We start from the raw sequence: 19,341 nt of genomic DNA, 5'->3' as shown, positions 1-19,341 counted from the left end.
GGGAAGGTCTATGGGGGGGGTCAATAAGGAGGGGTCAATGGGGGGGGTCGATATGGGGGGGCTCTATGGGAGGGTCGATATGGGGGGGTTGATGATGGGGGGTCTATGGGGGAGGTCGATATGGGGGGGTCGATATGGGGGGTTCTATGGGGGGGGGTCTATATGGGGGGGGTCTATTGGGGGTCCGAGAGGGGGGTCGTTGGAGGGGGTCTATGGGGGGGTCGATGATGGGAAGGTCTATGTGGGGGGGTCATTTGGGGTTCTTTGGGGGGGGCTTATGGGGGGGATTCAATGATGGAGGGGGTTGATATGGGGGGGTCGGTGATGGGGGGTCGATATGGGGGGGGGGTCAATGGGGGTGGTCTATATGGGGGGTCTATGGGGGGAGTCCATGATGGGGGTGGTCAGTGGGGTGGTCTATGGGGGGGGGGTTGTATTTGGGGGTGGTCGATGGAGGGGGTCGATATGGGAGGTCATTTGGGGTTCTATGGGGGGGGTCTATGGGGTGTCGATATGGGGGATGGGGGTTGGATGGGGGGGGTTGGATGGGGCCACCCACGTGCTGGCTCCCCGCGCTCCTCCTCACGTGACTGCAGGAGGCGTGGCCACCCCCTCGCTGATTGACAGCGCGCCGAGCCAACCGCCGAAAGCCCCGCCCCTCTCCTCCCCGCCGATTGGTTGGCGGGGCGGGCCAATCGGGAGGCGGGTTGCTTCACGGCGGCCGCTGCAGCTCGGAGGTAAGATGGCGGCGGCGCTGCGCTCCCATCCCGGCCGGGACGCCGTTACCCCGCTCCCCCCAACCTCCCCCCGTCCTCCGCCACCCCCGGTGCCATCCACCCTCGCCCACCTCCTCCATTCCGGTCCTTCGGTGCCCCCCCGTTTCCCCCCGCGTTGCCCCCGTCGCTCCCGCCGCCCGCGGACAAAATGGCGGCGCCGGCGCGGGCTGGGGGCGGCAGTGCGCATGCGCGGGGAGGGGGCCCGGCGGCGCGTGGAGGTGGGGGTCACGTGGTACGGCACCGATAGAACGGGGGGTAATGGGGGATAATGGGGTAATGGGGGATATGGGGGTTATATGGGGGATATGGGGGTTATATGGGGGATATGGGGGTTATATGGAGGATATGGGGGTTATATGGAGGATATGGGGGCTATATGGGGTAATGGGGGGATATGGGGCTATATGGGGGTAATGGGGGGATATGGGGGTTATATGGAGGATATGGGGGTTATATGGGGGGTATGGGGCCCCCATCCTCTCCCATAGTGCCCCCATTATTCCCCATAGTTCCCCATCCTCCCCTGTAGTTCCCCATCCTCTATAGGGATCCCCATAGTTCCCCATCCTCCCTTATAGGGCCCCCATTCTTCCCCATAGGGCCCCCATTCTTCTCCATCCTCCCTTATAGGGCCCCCATCTTCCTCCACAGGACCCTCATCCATCCTATGGAGCCTCCATCCTCCCCCATAGGGCCTCTATCCTCCCCATAGAGCCCCTATTCTCCTTTATAGGGCCCCCATCTTCCTCTGTAGGACCCCAATCCTCCCTATGGAACCCATATTCTTCCCCATAGAGCCCCAATCCTCCCTTATAGGGCCCCAATCCTCCCTTATAGGGCCCCTATCTTCCTCCACAGGACCCCCATCCTCCCTATGGAGCCCTCATCCTCCCCCATAGGGCCCCCATTCTCCCCATAGGGTCCCCATTCTTTTCCATCCTCCCCCATTCTTCTCCATCCTCCCTTATAGGGCCCCTATCTTCTCCACAGGACCCTCATCCATCCTATGGAGCCCCCATTCTCCCCATAGGGCCTCTATCCTCCCCACAGAGCCCCTATTCTCCCTTATAGGGCCCCCATCTTCCTCTGTAGGACCCTCATCCTCCCTATGGAGCCCATATTCTTCCCCATAGGGTCCCCAATCCTCCCCTGTAGGGCCCCAATCCTCCCTTATAGGGCCCCCATCTTCCTCCACAGGACCCCCATCCTCCCTATGGAGCCTCCATCCTCCCCCATAGGGCCCCCATTCTTTTCCATCCTCCCCCATAGGATCTCCATTCTCCCTTATAGGCCCCCTGTCTTCTCCACAGGACCCTCATCCATCCTATGGAGCCCCCGTCCTCCCCCATAGGGCCTCTATCCTCCCCACAGAGCCCCTATTCTCCCTTATAGGGCCCCCATCTTCCTTCATAGGACCCTCATTCTCCCTATGGAGCCCTCATCCTCCCCCATAGGGCCCCCATTCTCCCCATAGGGCCCCCAATCCTCCCCTGTAGGGCCCCCATCCTCCCTTATAGGGCCCGCATCTTCCTCTGTAGGACCTTCATCCTCCCTATGGAGCCCCCATCCTCCCCCATAGGGCCTCCATCCTCCCTTATAGGGCCCCCATCTTCCTTCATAGGACCCCCATCCTCCCTATGGAGCCCTCATCCTCCCTCATAGGGCCCCCATTCTCCCCATAGGGCCCCATTCTTTTCCATCCTCCCCCATAGGGCCTCCATCCTCCCTTATAGGGCCCCTATCTTCCTTCATAGGATCCTCATCCTCCCTATGGAGCCCCCATCCTCCCCATAGGGCCTCTATCCCCTCCCATAGAGCCCCCATTCTTCCCATAGGACCCCCATAGTTCTCCATCCTCCCTTATAGGGCCCCTGTCTTCCTCCACAGGACCCCCATCCTCCCTATGGAGCCTCCATTCTCCCCCATAGGGCCCCCATTCTTCCCCATAGTTGCCCATCCTCCCCATAGGGCCCCCAATCCTCCGCTGTAGGGCCCCCATCTTCCTCTGTAGGATCCTCATGCTCCCTATGGAGCCCATATTCTTCCCCATAGAGCCCCAATCCTCCCTTATAGGGCCCCTATCTTCCTCCACAGGACTCTCATCCATCCTATGGAGCCCCCATCCTCCCCCATAGGGCCCCCATTCTCCCCATAGGGCCCCATTCTTTTCCATCCTCCCCCATAGGGCCTCCATCCTCCCTTATAGGGCCCCTATCTTCCTCCACAGGACCCCCATCCTCCCCCATAGGGCCTCTATCCTCTCCGATAGGGCCCCTATTCTCCCTTATAGGGCCCCCATCTTCTTTCATAGGACCCTCATCCTCCCTGTGGAGCCCCCATTCTCCCCATAGGGCCTCTATACCCTCCCATAGTGCCCCCATTCTTCCCATAGGGCAGTCCCTCATTCTGCCCCCTCCGTCCCATTGCAGCTGTAGGACATGAACAGGATCCGGATCCATGTCCTTCCATCCAACCGAGGCCGCCTGACCCCCATCCCTCGCCCCCAGGAGCCCCAATGCTGCTCGTTCAGCCAACGTCAATGTTCCCAGCCCCGCCTGGACGGCCACGACTTCTGCATCAAACACATCCTGGAGGATCGCAGCGCCCCCTTCAAACAGTGCAGCTACATCTCGGCCAAGAACGGGAAACGCTGCCCCAACGCTGCCCCCAAACCCGAGAAGAAGGACGGGTGAGGGAACGGCCAGCTGGGGCTATAGGGGTCTGCTGGGTACTATAGGGATCTGCTGGGTCCTACAGGGATCTGCTGGGTCCTATAGGGGTCTGCTGGGTCCTATAGGGATCTGCTGGGTCCTATAGGGGTCTGCTGGGTCCTATGGGGATCTGCTGGGTCCTATGGGGATCTGCTGGGTCCTATGGGGATCTGCTGGGTCCTATAGGGGTCTGCTGGGTCCTATGGGGATCTGCTGGGTCCTATAGGGGTCTGCTGGGTCCTATGGGGATCTGCTGGGTCCTATAGGGGTCTGCTGGGTCCTACAGGGATCTGCTGGGTCCTATAGGGGTCTGCTGGGTCCTACAGGGGTCTGCTGGGTCCTACAGGGATCTGCTGGGTCCTACAGGGGTCTGCTGGGTCCTACAGGGGTCTGCTGGGTCCTATAGGGATCTGCTGGCTCCTATAGGGATCTGCTGGGTCCTATAGGGGTCTGCTGGCTCCTATAGGGATCTGTTGGCTGGATCCTATGGGGACCTGTTGGATCCTATAGGGATCTGTTGGATGCTATAGGGATCTGCTGTCTGGATCCTATGGGGATCTGTTGGATCCTATAGGGATCTGCTGGGTCCTATAGGGATCTGCTGGCTGAATGCTATAGGGATCTGCTGGGTCCTATAGGGATCTGCTGGCTGGGTCCTATGGGGATCTGTTGGATCATATAGGGATCTGCTGGCTGGATGCTATAGGGATCTGTTGGGTCCTATAGGGATCTGCTGGCTGGGTCCTATGGGGATCTGTTGGATCCTATAGGGATCTGCTGGCTGGATCCTATGGGGATCTGTTGGATCCTATAGGGGTCTGTTGGATGCTATAGGGGTCTGTTGGATGCTATAGGGATCTGTTGGATGCTATAGGGATCTGTTGGCTGAATGCTATAGGGATCTGTTGGCTGGGTGCAGCCGTAGTGCTGTGATGGATGGCTGTGTTGGGGTGGAGGTTGGTTTTGGGGCCGTATTGGGGTGTTTCTCACCCATAGAGCTGCCCATGGAGGCAGTGGATGCTCCATCCCTCAGGCTGGTTGTGGCTCTGGGCACATCCCCACGCATAACAGGGGCTTTCCATCCCAGGCGATTGTAGGGTTCTATGAGTGCCCTGGTTGGCATCATTACGGGGGGGGGGCTCAGTGGGGTGCAATATGGGGCTATCATTATGGGGGGGGCTCAGTGGGGTGCAATATGGGGCTATCATTATGGGGGGGGGCTCAGTGGGGTGCAATATGGGGCTATCATTATGGGGGGGGGCTCAGTGGGGTGCAATATGGGGCTATCATTATGGGGGGGGGGCTCAATGGGGTGCAATATGGGGCTATCATTATGGGGGGGGCTCAGTGGGGTGCAATATGGGGCTATCATTATGGGGGGGGCTCAGTGGGGTGCAATATGGGGCTATCATTATGGGGGGGGGCTCAGTGGGGTGCAATATGGGGCTATCATTATGGGGGGGGCTCAGTGGGGTGCAATATGGGGCTATCATTATGGGGGGGGCTCAGTGGGGTGCAATATGGGGCTATCATTATGGGGGGGGGGGGTTGTGGGGTGCAATGTGGGGCTGCTGGGGGTGCTCAGAGCACTTGTAGCTCATGGGGTGATTGCAGGGCTCCCATCCATGGCTTTAAGGCCTCATTCCTCCCTGCTCCAAGGGAGCTTTGCCCCCCACCCCCATGTATTGCATTGCCCACCCCCCCGTGTTCCTCACTGTCCCCATGTCCCTGCAGTGTGTCCTTCTGTGCTGAGCACGCCCGTAGGAACGCGTTGGCCCTTCAGGCTCAGCTGAAGAAATCCAGCCCCGGAGCCGTGAGCGAATCCCTGCTGTGTCAGCTCAGCTCCTACGCCAGGAACGAGCCGGGAAACCAGGGCAGCGAGAGCAGCCGCAGCGAGGCCAGCAGGATCCTGGGTGAGCAGTGGGGCCGGGGGGATCCTATGGGGGTATAGGTGAGCAATGGGGGTTTTATGTGTGTATAGGTGAGCAATGGGGACTTCTATGGGTGTATAGGTGAGCAATGGGGGCTCCTGTGTGTGTATAGGTGAGCAATGGGGGCTGCTGTGTGTGTATAGGTGAGCAATGGGAGTGGGGGGCTCCTATGGGGGTATAGGTGAGCAATGGGGGCTCCTGTGTGTGTATAGGTGAGCAATGGGAGTGGGGGGCTCCTATGGGGGTATAGGTGAGCAGTGGGGGCTTTATGTATGTATAGGTGAGCAATGGGGGCTGCTGTGTGTGTACAGGTGAGCAATGGGGGTGGGGGGCTCCTATGGGGGTATAGGTGAGCAATGGGGGTGGGGGCTTCTATGTGTGTATAGGTGAGCAATGGGGGCTGCTGTGTGTGTATAGGTGAGCAATGGGGGCGGGGGGCTCCTATGTGTGTATAGGTGAGCAATGGGGGCTCCTATGTGTGTATAGGTGAGCAATGGGGGTGGGGGGCTCCTGTGTGTGTATAGGTGAGCAATGGGGGCTCCTGTGTGTGTATAGGTGAGCAATGGGGGCTGCTGTGTGTGTATAGGAGAGCAATGGGGGCTCCTATGTGTGTATTTGTGTCCCTTCCAGCCCCTGTTATATCTCAGCTCCTGGTTGCTCAGTGTCCCACAGTGGGGCTGGGCTATGTGTGCCCCCCCCACCCTGCCCCACAGCCGTGTCCCTCCCGCCCCATAACCGCGTCCCAATGTGGTTGTAGCCCTCGTGGGCTTTGTGCCCCCTCCCGTGTGTCCTCCTATCTGCTGCTGTCACTGTTTCAGATGAGGACAGTTGGAGCGATGGTGAACCCGACCCTGTCACAGTGGATCAGACATGGAGGGGGGACCCGGACAGCGAGGCCGACAGCATCGATAGCGACCAGGAGGATCCTTTAAAGTGAGTTGGGAGCCTCAGGGTGACCTTAATAACATCAGTGTGTGTGTTTTGGGGGGTTGTGGGGCTCAGAGTCGTGGGTTACCCCCATTGGATGCTCTCAGTGCTCTCAGGCTGCATTGGATGCTCTCAGGCCGCATTAGATGCTCTCAGGCCGCATTAGATGCTCTCAGGTTGCATTGGATGCTCTCAGGTTGCATTGGATGCTCTCAGGCTGCATTGGATGCTCTCAGGCTGCATTGGATGCTCTCAGGCTGCATTGGATGCTCTCAGGCTGCATTGGATGCTCTCAGGCTGCATTGGATGCTCTCATGATGCATTAAATGCTCTCAGGTTGCACTGGATGCTCTCAGGTTGCACTGGATGCTCTCAGGTTGCACTGGATGCTCTCAGGCCGCATTAAATGCTCTCAGGTTGCATTAAATGCTCTCAGGCTGCATTGGATGCTCTCAGGCTGCATTAGATGCTCTCAGGTTGCATTAAATGCTCTCAAGCTGCATTAAATGCTCTCAGGTTGCATTAAATGCTCTCAAGCTGCATTAAATGCTCTCAGGTTGCATTAAATGCTCTCAGGTTGCATTAAATGCTCTCAGGTTGCATTAAATGCTCTCAAGCTGCATTAAATGCTCTCAGGTTGCACTGGATGCTCTCAGGTTGCACTGGATGCTCTCAGGCCGCATTAAATGCTCTCAGGCTGCATTGGATGCTCTCAGGTTGCATTGGATGCTCTCAGGCCGCATTGGATGCTCTCAGGCCGCATTGGATGCTCTCAGGCCGCATTAGTTGCTCTCAGGCCGCATTAGATGCTCTCAGGCTGCATTAGATGCTCTCAGGCTGCATTAGATGCTCTCAGGCTGCATTAGATGCTCTCACATTGCATTAGATGCTCTCACATTGCATTAAATGCTCTCATTCCATGCTGTGCTCTGTGTGTCCTGCAGACACGCAGGTGTGTACACAGCGGAGGAGGTTGCTCTGATCATGCGTGAGAAGCTGATCCGCCTGCAGTCTCTGTACATCGACCAGTTCAAGCGGCTGCAGCATTTGCTGAAGGAGAAGAAGCGGCGCTTCCTGCACGGCCGCAAGGCGGAGCACGACGCTGTGGGTCAGTGGGGGCAGCTGCAGGTGGGGGGGGGTGGCGTCTTTTGGGGTTAGATTTGCTGTTATTGGGTCCCATGCAAACAAGGCAGGAATTGATGCTGCTCAGTGCTGCAGGTGGGACTCAATGCTGCAGGTGGGACCTAGTGCTGCAGGTGGGACCTAGTGCTGCAGGTGGGACTTGGTGCTGCAGGTGGGACTTGGTGCTGCAGGTGGGACTCGGTGCTGCAGGTGGGACTCGGTGCTGCAGGTGGGACTGAGTGCTGCAGGTGGGACCGAGTGCTGCAGGTGGGACCGAGTGCTGCAGGTGGGACCGAGTGCTGCAGGTGGGACTCGGTGCTGCAGGTGGGACTTGGTGCTGCAGGTGGGACTGAGTGCTGCAGGTGGGACTCAATGCTGCAGGTGGGACTCGGTGCTGCAGGTGGGACTCGGTGCTGCAGGTGGGACTGAGTGCTGCAGGTGGGACCTAGTGCTGCAGGTGGGACCCGGTGCTGCAGGTGGGACCCGGTGCTGCAGGTGGGACTCGGTGCTGCAGGTGGGACTCGGTGCTGCAGGTGGGACTCAGTGCTGCAGGTGGGACTCAGTGCTGCAGGTGGGACTCAGTGCTGCTGTCCCTGACCCCCCCTGTCCCCCCCCATAGGCAGCAGCCTCCTGACGGGACCCGAAGGACTCACAGCCAAGGAAAGGGACAACCTGCGGCGCCTCAAGTGCCTGCGCCGTTACCGGCAGCGTTACGGCGTGGAGGCGCTGCTGCACCGGCAGCTCAAGGAGCGCAGGGTGATGGCGACCGACGGCGCCGCACAGCAGGTGGGGGGGGGTTACAGCCCCTTCCAGTACCCCCCAGTCACACCATTCCTCCATTCCGATCCGGATTTACCCTGGGGGGGGGTTCCTCTATAGGCAGCCATTGCTCTGACTCTCCCCCCCCCCCCCCAGGCTCACACCACTCGCTCCAGCCAACGATGTTTGGCCTTTGTGGACGACGTGCGCTGCTCCAACCCATCGCTGCCCATGGCCCGGCACTGCCTGACTCGTATCCTTCCATTCTATACCCTGGGACCCCCCCCAGCCCATGTGGGGGCTCCTCATTCCCCCTCCCCCATTTCCGGCCCTCAATCAAGGCCTGCGGTTTGCTGTAGCCGCTGGTTTCAAACAGGAGCCCAGAGCAATGTTTTCCTGCTGGGTGCTGGCTGAGCTCGGGCACCACGAGGGCACGGCTGGGCACCGGAGGTGGACATGGGACCCCCACCCAAATGGGGGGGCAGCAGGGGGGGGATGAGCTCATGGGCTCAGTGCTGGGAGCTTATGGGGGGGGGCAAGGAGGGCAGGATGCAGCCCCCCCCATAGCAATGCACTGAGCAAGGCAGGGAGCAGCTGGATCCATCCGAGCAAGGGGGGGGGTGTTGGGGGGGGGAGGATAAAGCAGGGCTGGGTTCCCATTTCCCATGCAGGTCACCCCTGTGGCCCCTCAGAGCTGAATTCAGTTGGGAAATGGGGTCAGACTGGGAGTTTTCTGCCAACATCCGCAGGGCTGAGCTTCGTTTTCCTGTCCCATACAGGGGGGAGGGGGCTGGAAAGGGGGGACGTGTCGGGTCGCAGATCCTGAGGTTTGACCCCAAAGTGGAGCTCAGTGCTCAGCACCCCATGGGTGATTGGGGTGATGGGGGTTATGGGGTGAATAGGGGTGGATGTGGGTCCAGTTGGTGCTGAGCCCAGAGATGGGTTTTGAAAGCTGGGGTCACTGCTCCACGCAGCTGCGGTGCTGGTGATGAAAGGCAGGAAATCCCATATAAACACCCCAGACAGGAATTGGGTTTTTCCATAGGAAGGAAATAGGGTGGAAGCAGCGGGACCACAGCCCTGGCTGTGGGGGGGCACTGCAGCCATTGGAGATGCTCTGATATGGGGAGCTGTGGGGGTCCCGTCCATGGGGCTGCTCGCTACCATGGGGTCTGATGGCCTTTGGGGTCCCATTGTGGGGTCCCTTTATGGGGTCCCTTTATGGGGTCCCTTCCCACTCAGCCATCCTGTGGTCTTTCAGTCCAACCCACCCACTCAGTGGTTCTATATCCATCATATCCCCTCCAACCCCTCTATGGTGGGATCATCTTGGAGGTCCCTTCTGTCCCATCCCACCCCGTGGTTCCATGATCTTAAAGGTCCCTTCCAACCCATCCCATGGTTCCATCCTATTTGAGATCCAACCCAACCATCCCATGGTTCCATGATCCTTGGGGTCCCTTCCAACCCACCCACCCATGGTCCTCCAACCCATCCCATGGTTCCATCATCTTAAAGGTCCCTTCCAACCCAACCCATCCCATGGTTCCCTCTTATTTAAGATCCAACCCAACCATCCCATGGTGCCACGATCTTAAAGGTCCTTTCCATCCCAACCATCCTATGGTCCCATCCTATTTGAGGTCTCTTCTGTTCCAGCCCATTCCATGGTTCCATGGTCTTTGAGGTCCCTTCCAACCCAGCCATCCTGTGGTTCCATCCTATTTAAGATCCCACCCAACCACTCATGGTTCCATGATTTTAAGATCCTTCCAACCCAACCATCCCATGGTCCCATCCTATATAAGATCCAACCCAACCATCCCATGGTCCCATGGTCTTTGAGGTCCCTTCTATCCCGGCCCATTCCATGTTTCCATGATTTTAAGGTCCTTCCAACCCAACCACTCCATGGTTCCATGATCTTTAAGGTCCCTTCCAACCCAGCTCATCCCATGGTCCCATCCTATTTGAGGTCCAACCCAACCATCCATGGTTCCATGATCTTCGAGGTCTCTTCCAACCCTCCTACCCTTGGTCCTCCAGCCCATTCCATGGTCCCATGATTTTAAGGTCCCTTCCAACCCAACCCATCCCATGGTTCCCTCCTATTTAAGATCCAACCCAAACATCCCATGGTGCCACGATCTTAAAGGTCCTTTCCATCCCAACCATCCTATGGTCCCATCCTATTTGAGGTCTCTTCTGTTCCAGCCCATTCCATGGTTCCATGGTCTTTGAGGTCCCTTCCAACCCAGCCATCCTGTGGTTCCATCCTATATAAGATCCCACCCAACCACCCCATGGTTCCATGATTTTAAGATCCTTCCAACCCAACCCATCCCATGGTCTCATCCTATTTGAGGTCCAACCCAACCATCCAATGGTTCCATGATCTTTAAGGTCCCTTCCAACCCTCCCACCCATGGTCCTCCAACCCATCCCATGGTCCCATGATTTTAAGGTCCTTCCAACCCAACCCATCCCATGGTCCCATCCTATATAAGATCCAACCCAACCATCCCATGGTCCCACGGTCTTTGAGGTCCCTTCTATCCCGGCCTATTCCATGTTTCCATGATTTTAAGGTCCTTCCAACCCAACTCATCCCATGGTCCCATCCTATTTGAGGTCCAACCCAACAATCCAATGGTTCCATGATCTTTAAGGTCCCTTCCAACCCAACCCATCCCATGGTCCCATCCTATTTTAGATCCAACCCAACCATCCCATGGTTCCATGATCTTAAAGGTCCCTTCCATCCCACCCCTGGTCCTCCATCCCATCCCATCCCATCCCATCCCATCCCATCCCATCCCATCCCATCCCATCCCATCCCATCCCATCCCATCCCATGTTTCCACAACCCTTCAGCTCCCATCCCACCCCCTCCATGACTCCCTGCCCTCACTCTGTCTCCACCCCACACGTTTCCCTTGACCCCCATCTCACAGACATCTGCCAGGACTCCAACCAGACGCTGTTCAGACCCTGCCAGGGCTCGGAGGAGGTTCCGTGCAACAAACCCGTCCCCGTCAGCCTGTCGGAGGAGCCGTGCTGCCCGCTGCACCTTCGCCTGCCCCCGCAGCTCTACGTCCCGGAGCAGGTTCTGCCCGGCCCTGAGGAGCTGGAGGCGGCTCCCACCGACCTGTACCTGAGCGCGGCCGAGCTGCAGCCCAGCGAGAGCCTGCCCCTGGAGTTCAGTGATGTGAGCTGGGGGATGGTGGGGAGGGTGGGCCTCCAACACAACCATCCCATTGTCTTCCAACCCAGCCATCCCATGGTGTCCCAGCCATCCCATAGTTCTGCAACCCAACCATCCCATGGGCCTCCAACCCAACCATCCCATGGTCCTCCAGCCCAACCATCCCATAGTCCTCCAACCCAACTATCCCATAGTCCTCCAACCCAACCATCCCATAGTCCTCCAACCCGACCATCCCATGGTGTCCCAGACATCCCATAGTTCTGCAACCCAACCATCCCATGGGCCTCCAACACAACTGTCCTATGGTCCTCCAACCCAACCATCCAATGGTGTTCCAGCCATCCCATGGTCCTCCAACCCAACCATCCCATGGTCCTCCAACCCAACCATCCCATAGTCCTCCAACCCAACCATCCCATGGTCCTCCAACCTGACCGTCCTGTGGTGTTCCAACCATCCCTTGGTCTTCCAACCCAACCATGCCATGGCCATCTAACCCAACTATCCCATGGTCCTCCAACCCAACCATCCTATAGTCCTCCAACCCAACTATCCCATGGGCCTCCAGCCCAGCTTTACTATGGTCTTCCAACCCAGCCATCCCATGGTGTTCCAACTATCCCTTGGTCCTCCAACCCAACTGTCTTATCATCCACCAACCCAACCATCCCATAGTCCTCTAACCCAACTGTCCTATGGTCTTCCAACCCAGCCATCCCATGGTGTTCCAACCATCCCTTGGTCCTCCAACCCACCCATCCCATGGTTCCATCACCTTGAATATCCCAACCCACCCATCCCATAGTTCTCCATGGCCCCATGATAAGAACCTTCCATCCCATCCCACCCCACGGCTCCATCACCTTGAAGGTCTCCCTCAGCTCTTCATCCCACCTGCTCATCATCCCCTGCCCCACAAGCAGCAGCTCTATATTGGGTCTGGGGGCTCCGGGACCCGTCCTGATGCCCCCCTGCCCCCCGTGCTGCCCCCCAGGACCTGGACGTGGTGGGTGAGGGGCTGCAGTGCCCCCCATCCCCTCTGCTCTTCGATCCATCCGCCGGCCTCGCTCCGTCCATGCGGGATGTGGCTGAAGCCCCCATTGACATTTTGGCCTTGGAGGACCCCCCCCACGCCGCCGCCCCCCCCCCACACGTGGCACCCGCAGACGGGGGGACCCACAGCTGCCCCACGGCCACGGGGTCACCCGCACAGGTGAGGAATGGAGCAGTGCTGCTGGCTTATGGGTCACCCCATAGCCCGTATCATGGGGGGCTGGGGGGGACCCCATAGCCCTGGGGGCTGGGAGACCCCATACCCTGTATCCTGGGGGGCAGTGGGTGACCCCATACCCCATATCCCAGAGGCAGTAGGTGACTCTACCCCATATCCATGGGGCAGTGGGTGACCCCATATCCTATATGCTGGGGGTGGGCAGTGGGTGACCCTATATCCCATATCATGGGGGGCCGTAGGTGATCCTATACCCTGTATTCTGGGGGCAGTGGGTGACCCCTTACCCTATATTTAGGGGCAATGGGTGGCCCCATATCCTATATCCTGGGGTCAGTGAATGACTCCAAACCCCATATCCTGGGGGGGCAGTGGGTGATCCCATATCCTATATCCTGGGGGGTGGGCAGTGGGTGACCCTATATCCCATATCCTGGGGGGCCATAGTTGATCCTATACCCCATATTCTGGGGGCAGTGGGTGACCCCATATCCTATATGTTGGGAGGGCAGTGGGACCCTATACCCCCAAGGGCAGTGGGTTACCCTATATCCCATATCATGGAGGGCTGTAGGTGATCCCATACCCTATATCCTGGGGGGCAGTGGCTGACCCCTTACCCTATATTTAGGGTCAGTGGGTGACCCCATATCCCCGAGGGGGGCCAAGATATGAACATAGGGTATGTGACCCCATATCCTGTAGGACAATATGTGACCCATAACTGGGGCAATGTCTGACCCCATCCATTCAGGGCGGTGTCCCCCCCATCCCCACATCCCCTCCCCCTTTTAGGGCCGGCAGCCCCCCCCCCATCCCCATTATTCCCCCCCCCCATCCCGGCCCTGACTGAAAGCCTTCGGTTCCCCCATAACCGCCGGCTTCAAGCAGGAGCCCATAGAGCCGCTCTCAGTCTGTCGGACCCCCGACCCCACAATGGGGGCACCCGGTTCGTATGGGAGCCACACGGGGACAAACGACCCCCCCCCAATAAACCCCCCCACCCCATTACCCCCCCATTATCCCCCCTCATTGCCCCCCTTTTATCCCCACAGAGCACCCCCCGCCCTGAGGACCCCCCCAATGGGACCCTGCAGCCCCCGGCTGGGAGCTGAGCCCACGACCCCCCCCCCCCAATGGGTGAGTTGTGGGGGGGGGCGGTGGGGTGAGCCCCCCCCCCCCACCAGCGGTGACCCCCATCATGGGGGGGGGCTGTGATGGGATCGGATGGTGTGGGAGGGGGGGTGTCATCCTGTCCCTCCCCCACAATAAAGGCATTGGATGGGAGCAGTGTGTGTCTGTGATGGGGGGGGGCAGATATTGGGGGGGGGGGCAAATATGGGGGCAGATTATGGGGGGTTATGAGGTGTTTATAGGGGTTATGGGGTGTTTATTGGGTATTATGGGGTGTTTATAGGGGTTATGAGGTGTTTATGGGGGTTATGGGGTGTTTATAGGGGTTATGGGGTGGTTATGGGGGGTATTATGGGCTTTAATGGGGGTTATGGGGTATTATGGGGTGTTTATGGGGGGTTATGGGGGTTATTGGGGTTATTATGGGCTTTTTTGGGGGTTATGGGGTATTATGGGGGTTATGGTGTGTTTATAGGGGTTATGGGGGCTTATGGGGTATTATGGGGGTGTTATGGGGTGTTTATGGGGTATTATGGGGGGTTATGGGGGTTATGGGGTATTATGGAGTATTATGGGAGGGTTATGGGGGTTTATGGGGGCTATGGGGTGTTTATGGGGTGTTTATGGGGGTTTATGGGGGGGTTAAGGGGTGTTTATGGGGTATTTAGGGGGTTATGGGGGGGTTATGGGTTGTTATAGGGTTTATGGGGGGGTTATGGGGTGTTATGGGGGTTTATTGGGGTTATGGGGTGTTATGGGGTATTATGGGGTGTTTATGGGGGGTTATGGGGTGTTATGGGGGGGTTATGGGGTGTTTATGGGGTATTATGGGGGGTTTATGGGGGTTATGGGGTGTTATGGGGGTCATGGGGTGTTTATGGGGGTTATTATGGGGGTTATTATTGGGGTTATGGGGGGTTTATGGGGGTTTATAGGGGTTATGGGGTGTTATGGGGGTTATTATGGGGTGTTCTGGGGTATTACGGGGTTTATGGAGTGTTTATGGGGGGTTATGGGGGGTTATGGGGTGTTTATAGGGGTCATGGGGTGTTTATGGGGGGTATTATGGGTTATTATGGGGTTTATGGGGTTTATGGGGTTTATGGGGCGCTGGAAAGGCGAATTTGGACCCAAAAACCCCAAATTCCGGCCGGCACCGCCCCGCGCGCTGATTGGCCGAGAGCACGAAACGCTCCGGCCCCTCCCTGAAGCTGATTGGTGGAAAGCGCAGCACCATCCATCCGTCCCGATTGCGCTCATTGGCGGAGCGCTCAGCCCTCTCCACCCTCCTCGAGCGCTGATTAGCTCACACCTCACTCCCCTCCTCCCTTCCTCTGGGCTCTGATTGGTCAGCGCTCAGATTGGGGGCGTGGCCCATCCCGGTGCGGCGTGACGTCACCACAGGACCCCCCCCCCCCCAATCCAACATGGCGGCGCCGCCGGATCGTCCGGTGAGAACGAGGGGGGGGGGAACCGGGATGGGGGGGGGGGGTCGTGGGGGTGTGGGACCCGAACTGACCCCCCGCTGTGCCCGCAGGTGACCCCGCCTTGAAGGGGGGGGGTCCCGTTTGTGGCTCCATCCGTCCGAACATCCGCCCCCCCCCCCCAACATCACCGCCCCCCCCAACATGGCGGACAGCGCGACCGAGATGGAGGGGGGGGGCGGGGGGGGGGGGAACCGGGAACTGCTGCAACGGCTGAAGGAGCTGGAGGTACCGGACAGACCCCCCCACTTCCGGGGACCCCATTAACCCACTTCCGGGGTCCCCCCACTTCCGGTGCCCCCCATATTTGTGCCCCCTCCCCCCCCCCCCCCAGGAGGAGAACGCGGCGCTGGTTCAGGCCAATGAGAATCAACGGGAGACGTACGAGAGGTGCCTGGATGAGGTATAGGGGGTTATATGGGGGTTATAGGGGGGGATGTGGGGTTATATGGGGGGATATGGGGTTATACGGGGGGATATGGGGGTTTTATGGGGGGATATGGGGTTATACGGGGGTTATGTGGGGGGATATGGTGGTTATGTGGGGGGATATGGGGGTTATATGGCGGGATATGGGGGTTATATGGGGGCTATATGGGGTTATATGGGGTTATATGGGGGGATATGGGGGTTATACGGGGTTATATGGGGGCATATGGGGGTTATATGGGGGGATATGGGGTTATATGGGGTTATAGGGGGGGATATGGGGGTGATATGGGGGGATATGAGGGTTATATGGGGGGATATGGGGGGATATGTGGTTATATGGGGTTATATGGGGTTATAGGGGGGGGATATGGGGTTATATGGGGGGATATGGGGTTATATGGGGGGATATGGGGGTTATATGGAGGGATATGGGGGTTATATGTGGTTATATGGGGTTATATGGGGGGGTATGGGGTTATATGGGGGAATATGGGGTTATATGGGATATATGGGGCTATATGGGGGGATATGGGGGTTGTATGGGGGGATATGGGGGGGTATGGGAGTTATGGGGTGTTATATGGTGGTTATGTGGGGGGATATGGGAGTTATATGGGGTTATATGGGGGTTATGGGGTTATATGGGGGTTATATGGGGGGATATTGGGGTGATATGGGGGGATATGGGGGTTATATGGGGTTATTTGGGGTGATATGGAGTTATATGGGGGTTATATGGGGGTTATATGGGGCTATATGGGGTTATATGGGGGGATATGGGGTTATTTGGGGGGATATGGGGGTTATATGGGGTTTTTATGGGGTTATATGGGGGTTATATGGTGTTATATGGGGGTTATGGGGCTGCTGCCCCCCCACACTGTGACCCATAACCAACCCCCCCCCCCATTATCCCGCTGTGCCCAGCAGGTCGCCAATCACGTGGTGCAGGCGCTGCTCAACCAGAAGGTGGGGGGGGCAATGTGTGGGGCTGGGGGGGTATAGGGGTGTGTATGGGGGGCTATGGGGGTCTGTGTATATATGGGGTGGGGGGGGGCATAGGGGGTCTGTATGTATATGGGGGGCCATGGAGTGTGTATATATGGGGTTGGGGGGGCCATAAGGGTGTGTATATATGGGGCTGTGGGGGCTGTGGGGCTGGGGGGGTATAGGGGTGTGTATGTATATGGGGGGCTATGTGGGTGTGTGTATATATGGGGTTGGGGGGGGGGCATAGGGGTCTGTATATATATGGGGGCTATGGGGGTGTGTATATATATATGGGATGGGGGGGTGCATAGAAGGTCTGTATGTATATGGGAGGCCATGGGGTGTGTGTATATGGGGGGGGGGGTTGTATGTCCCATCTATGGGGGTGGAGCTGATACCCCCCCCCCCCCCCCATTTTGCCCCCCAGGATTTGAGGGAGGAATGTCTGAAGCTGAAGAAGCGCGTGGCAGAATTGGAGCGACAGAACCGGGCACTGAGCGACCTGTGCCAGCAGCGCCTGCAGCCCCCGGGACCCACAGCACAGGTCGGTGTGGGGCTGGGGGAGCTATGGGGCTGTGGGGGGGGGCTGTGGGGCTGGGGGAGCTATGGGGCTGGGGGGGGGCTGTGGGGCTGGGGGGGGGGGGCTGTGGGGCTGAGGATGGGGCTATGGGGCTGGGGTTGGGCTATAGGGCAGGGTGTGGGGGCTCTGGGGCTGGTGTGGGGGTTATGGGGCTGGGGGGGGTTATGGGGCTGAGGAAGGGGCTATGGGGCTGGGGAGGGGGCTATGGGGCTGAGGGGGGGCTATGAGGCTGGGGGTGGGCTGTGGGGCTGGGGGTGGGCTATGGGGCAGGGTGTGAGGGGTATGGGGCTGGGGCTGTGGGGGGGCTGTAGGGCTGAGTGTGGGGGCTAGGGGCCTGGGGAGGGGGCTATGGGGCTGAGGAAGGGGCTATGGAGCTGGGGAGGGGGCTGTGGGGCTGGGGGTGGGCTATGGGGCAGGTTGTGGGGGCTATGGGGCTGAAGGGGGGGCTATGGGGCTGGGGTGGGCTATGGAGCTGGGGGTGAGGGCTGTAGGGCTGGTGGTGGGCTATGGGGCAGGGTGTGGTGGTTATGGGGCAGGGTGTCAGGGCTATGGGTCTGGGGGTGGGCTATGGGGCTGGGGGGGTTGTATGGGGCTGTGCCCCCTAAGTCATTCTATGCCCCCCCCCCATGGTGTCATTCTCTGTCCCCTCCAGCTGCTCCCTCTGTCCCCGGACCCCCCCGCAGCCCTGAGCGCCCACCCCCCCCCCCACCACCGCCCCACAACTGCTGCGCCCCCCCAGCACAGGTGGGTACCCTCAGACCCCCCCCCATCACCCCACAACCTCCCCATCCCCATGGGGTGATACAGCCCTGACCCCCCCCCATCCCTTCCCCTCCAGGTCACCCCATTGGGACCCCCGTCGTGCTCCGCTCTCAGCCCCCCCCCTGCCCCACGGCCGCCCCCCCCCTGGACGCTCTGTCCCCGTTCCTAAAGAAGAAGGCTCAGATCCTGGAGGTGCTGCGCAGATTGGAGCAGGAAACGGACCCTCTGCTGGGACCCCCCCCCGCAGCGCCCCCCCCACCCCCGACCCCCCCCGAGCCCCATATTTGGGGCCGTACGAGGAGGGGAGCCCCGATGGGGGCTGCCCCCCACACCTGGGGGTCCCAGCGGCCCCATTGCTGTCCCCGTCCAAAGGCCTCAAGGGGTCGGGACCCCCCCCCGCATTACGGCTCAGCCCGCAGCTGCCCCGCACCTCCCGCATCCCCTGCCGCAGCGGCCCCCCCGAAACGCCCCCCGAGAGCCCCGGCTGCCCCAGCCCCACACTTATGGGGCGGCTCCATCCCCCCAGCCCCACACTTATGGGGCGGCTCCATCCCCCCAGCCCCACACTTATGGGGCGGCTCCATCCCCCCAGCCCCACACTTACGGGGCGGCTCCATCCCCCCAGCCCCACACTTATGGGGCGGCTCCGTCCCCCCAGCCCCACACTTATGGGGCAGCTCCATCCCCCCAGCCCCACACTTATGGGGCGGCTCCATCCCCCCAGCCCCACTCTCATAGCTCAGCCCTCCCCCCCCAGCCCCACACCTGCGGGACTCCCCAACCACACGGACCCCCCCAGCCCCACACTTATGGGGCAGCCCCCCACCCTTACGACCCCCCCCCTCCCCCCCCGTCCATCACCCCGGACCGAGCAGCCTCGTCCCCCCCCAGCTCCCATCGCTCCGTTTCTGGGGCTCCATCTCAGTGTCGCCGCCCCTTTAAAAAACCCCCCGACTCTTTTTCCTGTCCCCCCCCCTCAAAGACCGGCCGGGGGCTCCGACCAAACCCTGCTGCCCCGGGGGGGGGCGACCCTTAAACCGGAGCAGCCGAAGCGGCTCGAAACCCCCCGAGCCCATGAATGGGGGGGGGGGGCAGCGGGGCCGGCCGGGTGGGGGGGGTAATAGTGGGGTCAGACCCCCCCCCACCGGCTCCGCCCCCCCCCAGGGAGGCGCCCATTCGGCCATAGAAGAGAAAGTGATGAAAGGGATCGAGGAAAATGTATTGAGGCTGCAGGGGGGGGGGGGGACGGCAAAGGGCGGCCCGGGGGGGGCGGGGGGGGCGTGGGGGGGGGCTT

At 59.7% G+C, this 19,341-nt stretch overlaps 2 protein-coding genes and 1 long non-coding RNA gene across 9 annotated transcripts; all 3 read left to right on the top strand.

Annotated features, from left to right (window-relative positions):
• The first annotated feature begins 709 nt into the window (after positions 1-709).
• On the top strand, positions 710-13,952 carry KANSL2 (KAT8 regulatory NSL complex subunit 2). 6 transcript variants are annotated; one of them, XM_085535812.1, is made up of 10 exons: positions 710-737; positions 3,206-3,465; positions 5,222-5,400; positions 6,237-6,351; positions 7,290-7,453; positions 8,087-8,253; positions 8,383-8,479; positions 11,181-11,434; positions 12,429-12,647; positions 13,721-13,952. In XM_085535812.1, the coding sequence occupies exons 2-10, from the start codon at positions 3,215-3,217 to the stop codon at positions 13,778-13,780; spliced, it is 1,506 nt and encodes a 501-aa protein (XP_085391938.1). In that variant the 5' UTR covers positions 710-737; positions 3,206-3,214; the 3' UTR covers positions 13,781-13,952. The 6 variants fall into 6 exon arrangements, with proteins under 6 accessions (XP_085391938.1, XP_085391940.1, XP_085391939.1 ...); XM_085535814.1 differs by having other exon boundaries at positions 710-1,008; XM_085535813.1 differs by having other exon boundaries at positions 710-1,031.
• LOC146751005 (uncharacterized) lies at positions 12,654-13,642 on the top strand. The gene is made up of 2 exons (XR_014941971.1): positions 12,654-12,772; positions 12,806-13,642. It is a non-coding gene; the product is annotated as an uncharacterized LOC146751005 (long non-coding RNA).
• Positions 13,953-14,903: 951 nt separating the features above from the next.
• Positions 14,904-19,229, top strand: LOC146751004 (uncharacterized). 2 transcript variants are annotated; one of them, XM_085535818.1, is made up of 7 exons: positions 14,904-15,250; positions 15,337-15,511; positions 15,618-15,686; positions 16,643-16,684; positions 17,133-17,249; positions 17,938-18,029; positions 18,124-19,229. In XM_085535818.1, exons 2-7 carry the CDS (start codon positions 15,428-15,430, stop codon positions 19,166-19,168), a joined length of 1,449 nt encoding a protein of 482 aa, XP_085391944.1. In that variant the 5' UTR covers positions 14,904-15,250; positions 15,337-15,427; the 3' UTR covers positions 19,169-19,229. The 2 variants fall into 2 exon arrangements, with proteins under 2 accessions (XP_085391944.1, XP_085391945.1); XM_085535819.1 differs by having other exon boundaries at positions 14,925-15,250; positions 16,646-16,684.
• The last annotated feature ends 112 nt before the right edge of the window (positions 19,230-19,341 follow it).

The sequence above is a fragment of the Coturnix japonica genome, unplaced genomic scaffold (genome assembly GCF_054131305.1).
Source record: "Coturnix japonica strain WE unplaced genomic scaffold, WE-NBRP24 Scf187, whole genome shotgun sequence".
Classification (NCBI taxonomy): domain Eukaryota; kingdom Metazoa; phylum Chordata; class Aves; order Galliformes; family Phasianidae; genus Coturnix; species Coturnix japonica.
Note: the sequence above shows the minus strand (reverse complement) of the source record. Positions and strands in the feature narration are given on the sequence as shown.